At 39.4% G+C, this 17,336-nt stretch overlaps 1 protein-coding gene across 1 annotated transcript in view; it reads right to left on the minus strand.

Annotated features, from left to right (window-relative positions):
• Positions 1-2,360: 2,360 nt before the first annotated feature.
• Positions 2,361-17,336, minus strand: part of GCN1 (GCN1 activator of EIF2AK4) — a 42,713-nt gene continuing 27,737 nt past the window's right edge. Inside the window, exons 39-58 of the mRNA XM_032198800.1 lie at positions 16,567-16,635; positions 16,281-16,419; positions 15,975-16,171; positions 15,465-15,607; positions 14,593-14,710; positions 14,236-14,451; positions 13,747-13,911; positions 13,175-13,336; positions 12,641-12,733; positions 12,262-12,405; positions 10,980-11,249; positions 10,580-10,693; positions 9,823-10,053; positions 9,018-9,211; positions 8,362-8,476; positions 7,153-7,249; positions 6,114-6,262; positions 5,376-5,480; positions 3,705-3,923; positions 2,361-3,076 (exon numbers count right to left, since the gene is read on the minus strand). Coding sequence (XP_032054691.1) covers positions 2,951-3,076; positions 3,705-3,923; positions 5,376-5,480; positions 6,114-6,262; positions 7,153-7,249; positions 8,362-8,476; positions 9,018-9,211; positions 9,823-10,053; positions 10,580-10,693; positions 10,980-11,249; positions 12,262-12,405; positions 12,641-12,733; positions 13,175-13,336; positions 13,747-13,911; positions 14,236-14,451; positions 14,593-14,710; positions 15,465-15,607; positions 15,975-16,171; positions 16,281-16,419; positions 16,567-16,635 — 3,066 coding nt within the window. The 3' untranslated portion in view covers positions 2,361-2,950. The remainder of the gene's footprint in view (positions 3,077-3,704; positions 3,924-5,375; positions 5,481-6,113; positions 6,263-7,152; positions 7,250-8,361; positions 8,477-9,017; positions 9,212-9,822; positions 10,054-10,579; positions 10,694-10,979; positions 11,250-12,261; positions 12,406-12,640; positions 12,734-13,174; positions 13,337-13,746; positions 13,912-14,235; positions 14,452-14,592; positions 14,711-15,464; positions 15,608-15,974; positions 16,172-16,280; positions 16,420-16,566; positions 16,636-17,336) is intronic.

A 17,336-nucleotide genomic window follows, 5' to 3' on the forward strand; every position in this document is an offset into this window, starting at 1 on the left:
ATCACAACACACTGAGACTGCCACATCCTTAAGAGCATTTTTAGTTGAGTTTTCACTCTGATTATGATCCATTCATTGCAAGAATGGAGTTCAAGATTTAAAGGAAAGTAAATTAAAAACAAAACAAAACAAAACAGATGTACTATTCTATTACCACTCATCCTTACGATCTTGTAGACCAGCTTTGATATTTAGGAACCTGGAAATTAGTAAACACAGTATTTTTCTTTAGAGGAGGAAGAAAGATACACTGTGGTACTACTGACCAGTTAATTCTTTGAAGTATACTAAAACAAATTATTCCCACCTAAAATACAGGAGTTGGATGTGAGAGAGGAGCAATATATAAAGCTTGTGATGCCTAAAACTACCGTAACATTTAGGTGGAAGTCTTTCGATTGCTCACGACAGTTTTATAAGCAATGACATATAAACTACATTGAGCTACTCCAAGGGATATCCACCAATACTTGGAAGTTTTCTGCTCAGTGTAGTTACTCATAGCTCACTGTCAAACAGCATGCAGGCAAGTAGCTTCCTACAGTGAATTATCCCATGACTGGTTCTGCTTATTACTTTCATTAATTATCTGGATGAAGGGATAGAGAATACATTTTTTTAATCATTAGATAATAAAAGAGCTTTGCAAGTATTTTGGAAGGCAAATACAGAACTCAAAACCACCTTCAAAAATGCAGATAAACGTTATGAAATAAGTAGTCTGGAAGTTCAGTAAGACCAACAGGAAACTAGTGGAATTTTGTAGATGTAATCAACTGCATGAATACAATGTTTAACATAAATAGCTAAAGAGCAATTTTGAAGCCTGGATTCATAGTTGATCACAAACTGTACATGTTTTTAACAGCAGACTTGTTGACATAAAATAAAAAGGAGCCAAACCTCATGTTGGGATAGACAGCTGTGTCTTACGTAGGACTTGCAAAGTAATAGTCTCCACTAGAAGACTTGGTCCAGCAGTGGACACCACGAGACAACTACAAGTCAGAATGGAACAAATATGAAGGGCAACAGGATAGGTTTAGAAAACATGATCTACGTGGAAACTTAATAGATCCATCCTTGTTTCATCCAGGAAAGAGAACACCGCAGGGACGATGTGGCTGTTGCACAAATTAACTGTTCTCAATGCCTGCGGGAACGGGCCAGGCAGTAACAGACTCCAGTAGCAGCAAGGAAGGCTTTGGTAGACATGAGGTAAGCTCTGACAGTCTGAAAGTGCTTCTAATGAAATAGATGGCATAGATGAGTTATAGAATCACCAGCGTATGATGCTGTAGAAGAACAATTATATGGAAATCAATTAGGAATGGTTCAGTCGGAGCTGAGCGTATTTTAGATGAGCGGTAAAGCAGCTGACTTTCCCAAGTCACTTCCAATAGTTCCGCCTGGCTTCTGCAGCAAATCACTTGCTTGCCAGGAGCCTGTACCACAGGCTTGGGAGCTGACAGAACATCAGGAGCTTTTTGACAGGCTTTTGACCAGAACAAAGCACAGAACTCCCAAATACCTACTCAAGACTGTATCTTGCTATTTCAGGAATTAGCGTGGTGAAGATTAAATGTTTTTAGGTTTGCTGCTATTGCCACAGCAATCAGCAAATCAGTTCTAGTGGAAGGTGTGATCCCTTGTGGTTACATTTTATGCTCTCAAATTTTATGATGTGTAGTATTGTATTCTCCCATCATCATGGTTTGAGCCATCCAGAGTTGAATCCCCCCGCTTTGAAAGTACAGATTTTGATGCTCTAGCTTCTGAGGTGCAACCATCTGCTCTGTAGGTTCCTTAAACAGATACAGCTTGCTTAACTACTACTCTGCATAGAATGCAAAACAAATTTTCCCTCTAAAAATTGGCATTTTGCAACACAATTTTTCACTATTTACATCAAGTGGCATTAAAGGTGTTAGTTAATTTAAAAAAAAAAAAAAAAAAAAAGAAACCACACAAGTGCATAGTTGGCCAGGTAAAGTAAAACACTGCTTTCTTGGGGCAGTACAACTCATTGACAAAAAAATCTGTGTGTTGGAAGTGCCAAGTATCTTTCAAAGCCTTTGAAGACAAAAATAGAGGACTTTTCACAAGTCAAATAACAAAAAGCTGGATGTAGTCAAAAATACTTTGGAAATGAACAGGAGCAATTACAAATTTCATTAAATGTCACTTCTGGCTTGGTTTTAAACCCTAGCCTCCTCAGTTTTGCAAAAGGGTTTTTATAGATTGTAGCACTACCCACTCTACAAACTGTACGCCCTAGAAAAAGCAGGTCCAAAAAGTAAATCACAGTATTAGTTTGTTGACAAATGAATGTCTAAAAAGAACAGTTTACACCAGAAGGATCAAAGTCAAAGCCTTTATTAAATGTTCCTTCTTTAAACAGACTGCATTTAATTCCCCTTTTGTATCTGTGATTTCTAAGGCTGTTTTAAATACTGTGTTTTACAGGGATTTTCAGTCTTCAGAACCGTCACAAGCAGCAAGTTAGCAGTACACAAAAACAATACGATTGAAATTTCACTGAGTTCTATTCCAGCTTCACAGGGTCTCTGGAAAAGGCCAACAGTACTTTGAATACTGGAGTTTTTGCAGAGATCCTGGAAAAAAAAATAGGTATCACCAGAGTTTAAGCCTGATGTGCTCTAGCCACACCTCACAATTGGCCATAATTTACCAGTATTGATTAGTATATCTGTTTCTTGCGCATTATCTGTTTCAAAAAGGGGACCAAATTTTCAATTTTCAGCTAATGTGGGTCTAATTAAGGCTATTCTGGTATATTCGATACTAAAATACTCTCTGGGAGTCCTTTTCATGAAATCCCATCAGAATTAACATTTTCAAAAATGAAAACATTTAAAATAGGTGTTTTGAGTTGAAATGCTGATGCAGCGGTTGGTTCAGTGTTTTCTTGTCTTTTTGAGCTTTATTATCACGTCAGTATAGTGTCATCTATCTGTTCGTCAGAGTCAGCCTGGCCAGCCAGCTTCTTAAGGGATCGCCTGCAGCTTTCGTTGAGAAGCTCCAAGCTGGCAGTATCCAGAATCTTGGAAACCGACTGTGGAAGGAAGACAACACCAATTACCAATTCCTTAGGATACACCATTCAAAATAACAAATTTCAGTGCCTCACAAGGCATATTTGTCTACAATTTTTCAAATATGCCCAAAGCTTTCATCTGGTTTTATAATTCCAAACATGAGAACTATCCAAAACCAACTAGGACTTTGAAAAGAGGTCTGGATATGGATGTAGCAAAGGGGTATTCATTCCATCCATCCTAAAAATACTCTCTCTAGCACCACTAATACTGCAATAGGATTATACAAGTGACAACAGCAATAAACTACCAGTTCTAGCTGAGGTAACTACAGCACTGTAAGGCTTCAGGCATTTTGAAAGCAAGTCTACTGTTGTAAACATTAAGGGTTCATTAAATACCTTGATCTTCTCAATACTGCATGGTATGATTGTACAGCATCAGGTAATTTGCATATTTCTTCAAAGCTTAGCATGAGAATAGTGATGAAGGCTTAAATGCAAATAAGGAACATCCCACTCCATCTATTCCATAAAGAGACTGCCAGCACCTTCTGAGACTCCAGACCCAACACTTAAAACAACCAAAGGCAGAGCCACGTGACACAGCCCGCTACCGGTGGTTACGTTTTCTTCTGTCTCATACCTCAAGTACTTGTTCACCCGCTCTCATCTTCAGAAGGTTAACAATGGCTTGGTCGCTGTAGGCTCTTACGCTCGTGTTTTTATCTTTTGTGTTGTCCAGAAGTGCTTTGAGAATTGGTTTTATTGTCTGAGGATCCAGTGCGGGAAGATGGCTTTTATTTGCCCACCAGATCATCTTCTCCGCAACTAACTTTATATCACTGGATGAGTTCTGGAGACACTGAATGAGACAAAGATGGTCTTAAATTCAGATATACCAAGGACAGGCATTTAAAGCACGTTTAACTTTTTTCTAATTCAAGTATGTTAAGCTACAACAAGAAAAACAAGCAGTCTTCAACTCACAGATACACAAGAGAGAAACATGTTAGTTATAAACAAGTTTTACTAAACTTACATATACAGTAAGAGAAGATTAAACCTTGAAAACAAGATACTTTTTCAAAAGAAAGCTTCTAAAAATGTGGTTGTTGGCAGGGTCACATGCTTCTCTTTCAGCATTCTCAGGAAATGACAGTGACCACTGAATGCAGCAAAAGCTGACAGTGTTAGGACCTCTGTAAAATACACTTGATTAGCAGCAACAGCCCACTCAATCTCTGATTAGCATTTAAGGTACATTTCAATAGGATATTTCATTTTAAAATAAAAAATTGAGAGATGCTTACTTTTGATTTAATCTCAACATATTAGAACATGAAAGCTAACATTTACACATCAACTATTAATGCCATGATAAAGGTATTGTGACAATTGTGATACTTATATTTTAACATAATACTATGATACAAATTAATGTATGGATGTAGAATTTCAAACAAAAAGATTGCTTTGAAGAATTATAGCCTCCATGTCAACCTGCATGTTTGACAGACTGAAATGTAAAACCTGAAAATATAACGCATTTTTATTTACAATAAAGATAACAGACAAAATAAAAAGCAGCAGGTCACCTGCTCCAGCATTACATCTCATTCTGTCTTCCCTCACCTTTTCTAAGACATTAAAAAGGATCCTGAGGTTCTAACGTTCAAAATCAGATTCCTTCTACTTTCATGGGGAAAAAAATAAACCAGAACAACAGAGAAAGGAATTCTGAGGTAGATTATTTAAATAGATATGAATTGGAAAAAAGCATTGACTTCAATATTCACTTTTCTTCCAGGCTCTAGGAGCTACTCCATTCAAAAAAAAAAAAAAAAAAGTTGAAAAATACTGCAGCAAAACCAGGGAGGAAAGGAGTTGGTATTTGGCACCTTTCTAACAAAATCCGTTAGCAACCTTAAAAAACAAACAGATAACTCCCCCGCTACAGTTTTCCATCTCTGCCAGCTGTTTGTTATTGCAAAGGAAAAAAAATCACAATGAACAAAGAACAAAAGTCAAATTTCCATATTACAACAGAGATGGTGGTATTGTGTTTGCAGCTACAAAGTAGGCTAGTAAAGGTATTCTGTCTGTGCTTTGCTACAAAAAACGACTTACCTAGATTTCCAAGCATCAAGGGATTTAGAGCTTCCCAAAATAAGGGAGCTGAGGTTTCAGCTTTAATGCTATATTACAATACAGATATTTTGTAAAGAAAACCACCTATGAATTAGCTGAAAGAAAGATCATATGACACTAGTTAAGATCCCAGGAAAACAATACCAGGTAGCATAAACGGTCTTACCTTAATAAAGAGGTTGGAAAGTTTTGGAGGCAGGTTCCCCCCTTCTTCCATGTGGTACTTCATAAGAAAGCCCATCCCTCTAATGCCACTAACTGCAATGGGTATCTTCGACATACAAACAGAAACTGATGAGTAGAGTTCAACAGCCCCCATAACTAGGCCCATAGTTACAGACTCTACAGAGCCTGTACTAGTTGTAGGCCCACAGACTGGTGAGCTTTTGCAAAAGGCTAAAAGGATCTTTAAAAGAATGGTAGCGTGCAACTCACAAAAACAATGTAATGTTATTGGATAAGTATGATAAAAATCATTATGTGGCTGTGAGCTACATGGAATGTGGTGGCAGATCGCACATGGCCCACAGGTTCTCAACGCTAAGTTATTCGTGCAACCTTATTTTTAAAATCTTCCTCCTAAATTGAAATATTTGCACTTGTAAACCTGGCCTGTGAATGAGAACTATAATAGGACAGCAGAAGTGTAATTTACCCCCAGTGAAAGTTGCTCCGCGTCTGAAGATTATTTAATCTTCATCTCCACAGAGACCAGAACTCAAAGAATCAGAACAGTCATGTCATTTCACTCTAAAACTGCATCTAGTCAAGGGAGAACATTCAGACTGCACTTGGGAATTTTTTGTTCCATTTTTTTTTTGGTATTACAATGGACTTGTGCACCTTTTAAAACTACTCCCACAAGCACTTGAACAGAACTTGCCCACCCTCAGGTAGTGCTTACCCTATCAGCGGTGGCATTGCTGAGGATCATCTCCTGAACACTGTTGTAGTATTTGGGGGAACACAGCCTGTAAGGAGCAACATTTACAGCCACTGAGAGAGCCAGGCTTCGTCCATGTCTCACCATCCAGTCAATTCCAGAGACATCCGCTAGAAATGACAGAAAAAAAATACCTCTAAAAATGCTACATCTGAGAAAGTATTTGTCAGTTTGTCAACTCCCTTAGATAAAATGAAATAATTAACAACATCTAAAGCAGCATCTTCCTTTCTCCACTCCTCCCAAAGAGCCATATACACTGTGCTAAACCACAGCACCACTATCAGATGGGAACACCCTATGGGCAGATATGGAAACCTGACACAAAGAAATGACTCTGCATTGTTGAACCTGGCTATTTCTGATGGTCTTCCAAGTCACATGTAGCCAGGCCCACATCACTTAGTGCATGAAGCAACTTGCCTTTGGAATTACATAAGCTTTACAATTTTATTGGTGTCAAAAGTAATCTGAAACCAGGTAACATATTTCCTTTTTTCATAATTCCATAGAGTACCATTGCACTTCCAACCTACAGTTTCTCACAAAATTCATGCATTTGTCTAAGTGAAAGGTTAATTTTCCAAAAGCATCTGAAGCCACCAGATTTGGTCTACAATAAGCATAAGCCAATCTAAGATCACAGTGTCATCAACTAAGGTGGGACAGCCCTCCCTCCACCCTTCCTCAACATCCTGTCACCTCCCATCCTCTGCGTCAGCACTAAGCAATTACTTGGCCATGCTGGTACTTTCATCAACTCACCTGAAAACGAAACCAGAAAAAATACAGGTAAACCTAAATTACAGCAGTGTACCAGAGTGTACACATGAACTGCCAAGAGCAAAGAAAAGTACAAGGAAATCTGAAGATTCATGTTTAAGATAAGAAGGAGGAACCTAAATCACTTAGTCATAAAGTTTTCCCAAACCACTGGCTAAGAAAGTATCTTCCCCTGCTTTTCAGGTTTGGTTCTGGTGGTCACGGTAACTTCACCTACCCAGTAAGTGTTGCTGGAGAACAGTACTGAGCTCCTCTTCCGACAGAAATGCACACAGTTCTGCCAAGCAGCCAGCTGAGGCCATGCGGGTGGCATCCTAATGAGGGAAGGAGGGAAAGAGTAATGCTGGTGGGACACAATGCGCATCACTGATCAGTAGCAAGAAGAGCAAGTGACAGAAGATGATATGAAATAAACGGAGAAGGGGGAAAACATACTAGTAGGCACCCTTTCACTCCTAGTACTACCTGTGTGTCACTTCATGAGTTTTCTTGTATGGAATGGAATTTAAAGCCTCTTCCACAGTCAAAGAAAAGCCAGCAAAGATTGAATAATTAGAGGTCTCATATAAATTCTGACTTGTTAACAAGTCATAAAATGAAAGTGAGTGTTTCAAAAGATATGTTAACACTTACATTTTGATTCATAGTCTAGAAAATAAGCATTACTTCTAGCCATCTCTAGATAAGCTTATCTCTGTAATAAACTCATACTACTTTGAATGTAAAGCTTCCAGACTTTTGTAGGTTCGGCTTGCTTATGCAACTATAATATCACTGCTATTCTCCACCCTCAAACATCAAATCCAGTGGGATTTTTTCTGCTTTTGTTTCTAGCATGACAACAGTTGTATGTCTGCATTAAAACAAACAAACAAAAAATTACTAAGATTATTTATTTTAATCTCACATATGATACTGTTGCTGTCATATATAGAAAACCCTATATTAAACTTAGTATTACTTATCTATTGGAGAAAAATATGTCATTAGCAAAGAAATTGACAACCCCCACCTCAGAGCCTACAGACACATGTACGTGCATGCACCGAAGGTACTGCAGGTTTTTTCTGCGATAAAAAGCAAATCCTGACTTCAGATCTTTCTTAAGCACGTCGGTGAGGAACTGCAGGTCAAACCCACATAGACGGTTGCTAAGGAAACATTAAACTCACAGGTTTTCAGAGTTAAAAGTAACTGGCTAGAGATCTCCAATTCTTGCACCTGGCTCTCAGTTAAGGTTCCAACAAGACTGATTTTACAGACTGCATTCAGTTTAGTGAGCAATGCCCAACTAAAATGCTTCTTTATGTAAGTTTCTTTCCCCAGAAGGTATTTTAGAAAATAATTTTGTTAGGAAGTTCAGATGGCAAGTTTAAAAGTAAGACTGTCCATAACAGGGATCCTTTGCAGCTGTCTGAAGCAATACCTCATCATGTCCCAGCATCCCCAGAAGCAGCGTGCTGATATTCTTCCTAATTGCAGCATCTACTTTTGCACCAGCTCCTCGTGTCACAAACCGCAGAGCTTGCAGCATCGTGTCCCTAGAAGTGATAACAACGTACAGTCAGAGATTGCCTCTTCTCTCACCCTAAAGAATAAACTGAGCTCTGGACAGCCCTAAGAATTTCTCACACAGTAATTAGATTAACACACTTTGCCGTTTAGGAGACTGATGTTTCTTCCACTGATAAGAGCTGCATGCTAGAGAATATTTCCATGTTTGTGTCTGTCTCTTACAACATAAATAACTTCTGACTATTCAAAGATTTTAAAGAAATAAATCAGGAAATCAGTTTGTTAGGGATCTGTATGTGTAGGTCCCTTCCAATCCCTAACATTCTGTGATTCAGGAGGGAGAAGAACTGAGCAGATGCCAAGTAACACCTCCCTGAAGTCACACACCAGGGCTTAGCTTTTGACCCAGAAAGTCCCTATCATCCACGTCCTTGGTTTTACAACTCTTGATTAATAGTGAGTAAATCTTACTCTCAGAACTAAGGGAGGGAAGAAATTCTACTCAAATAGCTACAGTAGCTCTGCCATTCTAGCCCAGCGAAGTTTGAGGTACCACCTCCACCTTACCTGATGGCAGAGTCATCACTGGAACGAATTCCATTCAATAGCTCAGTAAAGAGAGGATCCACTTTTACGTGGATAACAATGAGTTTGCCAAGAGCATCGGCAGCTTTGAGCCGAACAGCACGGTTGGAGTCTTGCAGAGCTTTGGTGAAGGTTGTTTGCAACTGAGGCAAAAATGGTTTCAGGGCAATCTCAACCTACACCAGAGATGAAAGAAGGAAAAGTGATGCAGACGAGTCTGAAACACTGGCTATAAATTGAGGCCTGTAAACAGCACAACTTGTACAGCAGTCAGTTATCAGAGTAGCAAATAGCCCTTACTCAGATCTACCACACCACTAAAACAGGAAGAACACAAACAATGCTTTACCATGCAATGTTTATTCATTTCAAACCTAACCTTTCTTTCTGTAGACTGAAATACAAGGAAAATGTTAAAAGATTTCTACACCATCATGAATATTCGCTTCTGTGGAAAGCACTGAATAAAAGCTCAGCTCAGTTCAAATGCATGAGATTATCATCTTTGAACTTAACATTTCACAAAATGGGGAGAATGCATGAGAAAAATTAATTACACGGTAGTTTTTAATCAAGTTAAAGTGGGAACAGCATTTAGCAATATTTCTAAGAGGCCCAGTGATTCAAAAATAGGACACTTTTTTTCAGTAGGCCAGTTGCAGTGCCATTCCTAAATATCAGATATACACCATCAGGTATCCTAACTATATTTAAATGAAGAGCAACAGATTTTAGGAAGGTTATCACGGTATATGTTCACAAACCAGTCAATTACTTTGAATCTTACCTTGGCTAAAAGAAGGCTTAATGTTTCAAGCAGAGCCACCTTGACATTCCAGCTGAACCGATCTCCCAAGATCCGAATGAGTGGTCCAGTAATGCTTACCACAGATGGTTTAAGAGCTTCAGCAGAAGTCAGCTTAATAACTAGCCCTAAGGCCTTTGCTGCTTCCTCCTTTTGCTCTGGATTGCCAGTTAGAACACCTTCCCGCAGCACCAGGAGTATAGAAGTCACTCCCTGTCATGACAATTAGATAAAAAAAACTTAGAAGCTACGATGCAAAAAATGTCTTATTTTTGCTTCTGTTATACACCAGATGAACAAGCTTGGAGAGTTTCTCTCAATTTCCTGTTGACCTTCAGCTGCCTGCTTCCACATTTACAGAGCTACTTTTATTCAGCTTGATTTCATGCATCTACGCCTTGCTAAGCCAGTTGCTATGAGGAAAGTGCTGGTGGATGAGAGAATTTTTAAACCAGAGAAATTTGGCACACAAGTCCAGCATTACACCTCCACAAGAAGCAGCCAGCAGTCATGACTTACATGCATAACAGAATTGTCAAAAATCTTGTTACAAAAGGAGTTGCCTGCAAGGTAATTCAAGAGCAGGAATAGCCTACAAAAAGTCTCCAACATGTGGATTTGGATTTTTTTCAGTATTTCTAATAGCTGTAACATCATATCAATCAAAACCCCCAAAGGGTGGGACATGATGGCTGTGACGACTCCAACTTTGCATGACATGCTCATTCTGATCCTTTACCTTCTTAGGAATGCAGAATCCTGGCACATGCTCTCCTTTGGCCTCGTTCCCTACAACCCGGATGTCCCTGTGTAAGTCCTCAATGAGGGCAAGCTGGTTCCCAGCATCTAATTTCTGCAGGAGAAAAGGGTAAGACAAAGATGAGGTAACATCACGACCAGCTTTTCTTTCTGAATTCTCAGGTGTGTCAAGAGAAGGCAGCTGTTTCCTTCCTCTTGCTTCACTCATAATGCTGATGTCAGGCTCAGCCTGTAACTCTCAAATCTTTGCAGTATTTGCAAATGTAAATGCCGTTTACAGACAAAACAAAAGGTTCAATTCAGGCAGTATTTTAGCAGCTCTATCCCTGCTTTCTCCTTGCCAGCCATTACCACCGTAACCTTTTTAAGCTGCATCTTACCTTGGTGATGGAATTAAGTGCATCCCAGCTTTCATTCAAAACTACAGGATTGGTATCATTAAATAGTCGTATCAAGCCTGAAACCAGGTTCTTGAGGTGCCCAGTATAGTCTGCTTTTGTCTTGGAGCAGTAGATATTCAGAATGACAGCTGCTGCTTGTCTCATTCCCACCTCAGGGCTGCGGGTAGCTTCTAGCAAATCTTCAGTTATAATTCTCTGTCCAACATCATCTTCCACGGACAGGATTACAGACTGGCAGTTTGCCATCTCCTAAAGAGTCCAAATTAACTTTACATTAACTCTCAAATAGAATAAAGCCAGATTTAGCACCAGGTTTGCCCGTGTTATCCAAAGCATTATCTCTTAGATAAATACTACAATATATCCCACTTGCTGATCTTTTCTTATGGAATAGCTGGTCACACTGCCATTAAAAGCTCAATTCAAAACCGATTTCCCACTCATATTTCAGTCCTTATATTTAGTGACAAATTTTAGGGTTAAAAAAAGCTATAAATGGGTCACCAGTCCTGGACCAAAGACAGGTATATAATCAACTCTCAGCATTTAACAAGTGACCTGAACTGTTGCACAGATAGCTCTGCAGCTGCAGAAGGGCTAACTTCCAAAAATTAGAGTAGCTCAGTCTGCCTGGTCTTATTTACCCCCAGACACCATGGGTCTTGTCAGATAAACTACCTAAATAAAAAAAAAAAAAAAAAAAAAAGTTGCGGCTTTGCATCATAATACTAATTACAAGCACGTCTAGAAGCTGAGTGAAAGGGCATCTTCAGCAGACAGAAAAGAGGACTTTATCACCAACATTCCCAATTCACCAACTTGTGTACATGTCTATATTCAGTCACAGCTCCAGGATGTTCTCTGGAGTCCAAATAACAGATGTTTCTGAAAGCAGTTAAGAAGGAGTGCTGCGTGCAAAATAGAAGATTTTCTCCTTCCAGCCCTTTAATCTCTCAGTCTTCTATACCAATAATAAATAAAGCTAACTAGACACTCTGGCAGCTCTCCAAGAATAAGTAAACTGAGAATTGCATCTTGTTGCAGGCCAAAGAGACTTTCATACGGATACAAATGGATTTGGAAAGCATATGTTTTTCAACTTTCAATATGCCACCAGGCAAGAAAATTCAGCCTGAAGAAGCTAGTGGATGGAATATGCAATCTGTTAATCTAGAGAACACAGGTTCTGTGCTGAGAAATAAACCCAAAGCACTATCTTCAGGCAACCAGTCATAACACAGAACTGAACCGTGGTACTTGCCAGTTGCTCTTCACTAGTCCCCAGCTTCTCTTTCAGTGCAGACATCATAGCAGGCAGGATGACACTCAAGTGCCTTGTCAGAGCATCCCCTGCTACTGATGAGAGGAAAGCTAGCACACGGGTATTCACGGGGGGAGTAGTCAGCTAGAAAAATAAATAAATAAAAAATAAGAAATGAGTAAGAAGTTTCTTCAGAAGGAATGAATTTTAAGTCATCTATAACAGGAGAAAGTTTTAAGTATGACTGCATCACAACTGCAGTGACAATGTTTTGAGCATAAAATTGGAAGAAGACTTCAAAATATTTTGTCATCAGTCCAAAGAAATCTGGCAGAAAATAGAATAAAAACATAGCTCTGAAGTTTGTTTCCAGTTGTACCTTTGGCACCAAATAAGGCAACACCACCCGGCTCTTGACAGCCATGACTTGTTTAAGACCATCCACAGCAAAGTCAGATGTCTCTTCATTATCCTACAGGGAGAGAGAACATTACAGACCTGAGACATGATTTGTGACACACCAAGCTAAACCTTGTTTCAAGTGACTGTTCACCACTTGATCATATAACCAGTACTTACACAGGTCCTTCTGTCTAAAAATGCTCTTATATAACTAAAACCTAAAAAAGCCCTTATGTCACATTTTTCTGATGTGACATATCAGGCACGGTGGCCAATTTATGGAGGTGACAATGGCAATTCCCTAGCAGAGCCAGATGCAGCAATTCTCAGGCTTGTGCTTTAGCCACAAGACTTGCCCTGCTGATGGCTAGCATGACAAGGAGGAGACAGTGTAGAGACGCCACTCCCTGGAAGGGTCTGCCAATCCAAGCTTCCCTCTCCTTTAAGCTAGTCATTCAAAACTTGTCCCACAACATCATTAAGTTGTTGACTAACGCTGAGTAATGATTACCAGCTGCTTCAACAAAAATGGCAGGATATCCTCAAGAGCTTGATGTCCAATTGTTGAGTGCAACTGTTCAAATGTTTTAGCCGCGGCCTCTCTGACTTCTTCCAGAGGGTCACACAGAGCTTTTCTCACAGTAGGAACTAGGGACTCGGAGAAAACCAGTACCTGAAAACAAAGATAAAATTACAGAATATCTAAAGCACAATGGACATGCGCAACTCAGTAGAATAGCTAAGAACAGGAATTTACACAGTGAACTCTAACTTTCTGTTTGCTTGAAATATACCGGAAGAAAATAAGGATTAATCAAAGATTTGCAATGCTCTAAGGATACCTTGTGATTTTTTTTTTTATTATGATAGCTCATAAAAGTCAAAACTGTGCAATGGCTTAAATATATCAACAGATGCAAATGTGTACATTTGCCTCAATAGCAACTCATCAATTATAAGTCCTGAATCTAGTCCATAAAAGATGTCCAATACTGTCATTGTATTTTTGTGTCTCAACTGCAACCCCGGCATTGTAACAAATACACAGGAAATGGCAAATTTCACCTTCCTTATTTAACTTACCGCATCTCTGCTGGTAGATTTCATTATCTCACTCAGCCCAATGCAGACTCCTTGTCTTTCATCATTCTTGTCTGACCTCAGTCCATCTTCCAGAATAGGAATGATTTCAGGAAGGATCTTCTCTCCTAACTTCCGGACAAGGTCTCCCAATGTCCGTGCTGCAACCTATCCCCCAAAAATTATTTAATTAGTTTTCTTGTTTTATAAAACTTAAGAAGCTGAATTTTAAGCGAAAGTTAGCTTTTGACTATAAATCACCATTCACAGTATAGAAAGCGTAGTAGCAATGGAAACAACACTGTAACAAGTAGTCGTAGAAAAATAGTTTTACTGTCATCACAGTTGCCTTCAGTAAAGAGAGAACTCATACTCTCAGCCCAATTAAATTCATTATAGTTTTAGAGTGATTCATAAAAGAATTCTCCCGTGTTCTTCATGGATTAGTTTATAAGGTCTGCAGTAACAGGAATGCATTACTCAATTTCTCACCGTTCGCTTATCTGCGCAAGTACTGGCTAAGAATTTCAGCAGAAGCCCAAAGAGGGTTGGCAAAATTTCACGCAGTGTGCGAGGAGTGTTTGAGACGACAATCTTCCAGACATGTAAGGAGGCTTGACGCACTACGAGCTGGGTGTCAGAGCGGCCCATGTACAGCCCAGCCAGCACCCTGTTCCTCCTCTCCACACCAAGAGCATTAATGATAGCCTGAAAAGAAACAGCATAAAATTTTATTATCCATTCCCGAAGCTTACAAAAAGAACAAGATACATGCTTATTTGATACGTCTTTCCAGCAGGCTTTCCAAGCTGATTTTAAAAAAAGCACAACAGGCAGGAACAGCTTTACCTTGTTTGATTGGGCTGTTCCAAAATTGTCATCCTCTGAGGCAGTTTCTGTGGTCATTTTTCCAGTGACTCCCGAGATATGGAATAAAAGATCTCCAAGGAGCTGAACTGAGCTAAACCTGGCAACAGAAAGATAGTCAAGTGTTACGAAACAGGGTAATCAGGCAGTCCCTGTCCAAATACATAAAATAGAGACATGAACAAAATGCAAGGCAAAGAGTTAGGTCAGCAATGAAATGCTGTATGGGCTGATACATAAGATCGTTCTGCCTACATGACTGTGAACAAGCATGCTAGAAAGAAGGGGAAGGAATGAATTTCAAGCCAGACTGGACAAGAAAGTTCCTGTATCAAAGCAATGTATCAGGGAATTGTGTGGATTCTGAAAAGGAAGAAGACGTTGCCAGTATCTGTGCCAATCCAAAAGACATTCTCCTGTGATAAAGGCAACCATCAGCACTCAGCTGACACAAACCTTTTAGTACAACTAATTTTTGAGCAACTGCTATTAGCTTTGAGTGCTCCACTGCACATTTCCATATACAAGTGAACAATACCTTACTCAGCACTTTGAAAAATGAGAAACAATATGTTTGCGACTAAATATTGCCACATCAGCTACCTTGGAAGTGCTTTTCAGAGTCACTATCAGAATTAATAATCTAGTAGGAATGCTTTGGAGGTACCAGGAAACCTGATCCATGACTGGCAGGGCTTCTCAGGCTCGGTGCTATAAGGCATCATAATCAACAAGCAACAAGAGACATTTGCTTTTGCTTCATAGGAGGTCTCTGAATTTGCTTGAGAAGCAACAAAGTCTTAATCACACCAGTTTTCTAAGCATGGAAAGTCTGTGGGTAAGATATAACCTACCTTATCCTCCACAAATCATCAAACAGGCCATCCTCAAGCTGTGGCAGGAGAAGTGCGATGGCAGTCTCAGCATACATACTTATGATTCTTTGGCCAGCGCGCAGGGCAGTGTCTCTCACAAACTCATTCTCATCTGCTAGTGCCTGCACAGAGAGAGAAGTGTCTGTGAAAGCTGGTTTTTGTTTTCCTTTTCCACCACAATATACAAAACCAAGAAGGAAAACAAAAAGATGTTTTCTCTCAGCCATGAAAAGTAGATGGACCATAGAGTTGTGAATGGTCAAAGGTGATTTCAAGAAATTACTAGTGACTACAAAAGCCAGCAAGCAAATAACTTGAAGAATAAATCATTTATAAATTAAATTCATTTATGTATTTTTATAGTCCAGCAATGCCGAACAAATATCTACCTCTCTCACAATTACTGGAAATGATGCTTAAAATACTCTGGAGGTTTTTTTATTTTTTAATCTGCTAACAAATAAAACTCTTTAGGTCTCTGCTACATACCTTAAGGATACAAGGGATGATGGGACCAACATAGGGAATGAACTTGTCTCCAAAGGTAATTGGCAGGTAGTTGAACATCATGATATAACCATCGCGCACGTGTGGAGCAATATCCACTTTACTGGCAGTAGCTACAATCTCTGGCATAAGTTTCTCCAGCTTCTCCACCCCCAAACCAGCCATAACTTCAGCCAGACCTGGAGGAAAAAAGCAAGTAACAGAGCTGATAAATGTCAGAAACAACAAAGCTAATCTGATTCAGTAGGAGAAAGCCTGAGCTCAGTATTCATACACAGCTGTCCTCACCTTGAGCAGCACCAGATCGGTCCACTGAGCTCTGCTCGTATGTCAGTGTCTCCATCAGCCATGGCAACAAATCCTCAAAGCATGATTCTCCCATGCCCTTCACCATGGCTCCCAGTGCTTTTGCAGACACTGTACGCACCTAACAGACAACAGAAACAAGAGATTTGTAAGATACCCTGTCAAAGTTACTAAGACAGAGATGTGTCAGCCTGATTACAGATCTACAGAAGATGATGATAACATTTAACATAATGCACTGAAACAGTATTTGTACAAAAAGACTTACCTCAGGTACAGGGTCCAGCAGAGATGCCTTCAGTCCAGGAGTCACACTGGGTAGGTAAGGAGCCAGATCCTGAAACAAAGAGCCCAAAGATTAAGTACTAGATTCAAAATGAGAAAAACTTAAATCATCTTTATGCAAAGGGCAGTTCAGCCCCTTATTATTAGCAATCATCCTTAACATCTCAAGAGTTCAATCAGTTCCTTTTAAAACCCTGCAAATGAGCACACTGGATTGTTCTCTAAGCAGAACACAGACCACCAGTTCCGTGCAAACCACTCAAAACCTTTTTGATGCTCACTCATAACTTACCACTTTGTATCTAAGGAAAAGCCAACACTCTTAACATTTACACAAGGTTTAAATATAGAGATTATCAGCACAAAAATTAAACACAGCTCTTTAGCCTACAGCGAGGTTGTACAAATACTTTTCAAACAACCCCAGGATCCATCTGTAAGCCACTGATCTGTGTTTCACTGGTAGTAGTTTTGCTTGTTTATTTGTTAAGGCATTTTATATATGGTAAAAATTAAAAGACTTCTCTTGCAGAGATAAATCTGATAATACCTAGATGAGGCAAGTGCAGAGCTAACAGTCTCAAGCTCCTGAGAATTTTCACTGCCTTTATAGCCGCTGCCTGTTCATTTACATACATTTAATTAAAGCTGCCTGGGTTCTAATATTGTTTACCTTAATAACAAAATCCCCAAACCAAATAAATTATCCCCAGTGCTTTCTCCCTTAGCTTCTACACAGTAAATACAGCATAC

The sequence above is a fragment of the Aythya fuligula genome, chromosome 17 (genome assembly GCF_009819795.1).
Source record: "Aythya fuligula isolate bAytFul2 chromosome 17, bAytFul2.pri, whole genome shotgun sequence".
NCBI classification, from domain to species: domain Eukaryota; kingdom Metazoa; phylum Chordata; class Aves; order Anseriformes; family Anatidae; genus Aythya; species Aythya fuligula.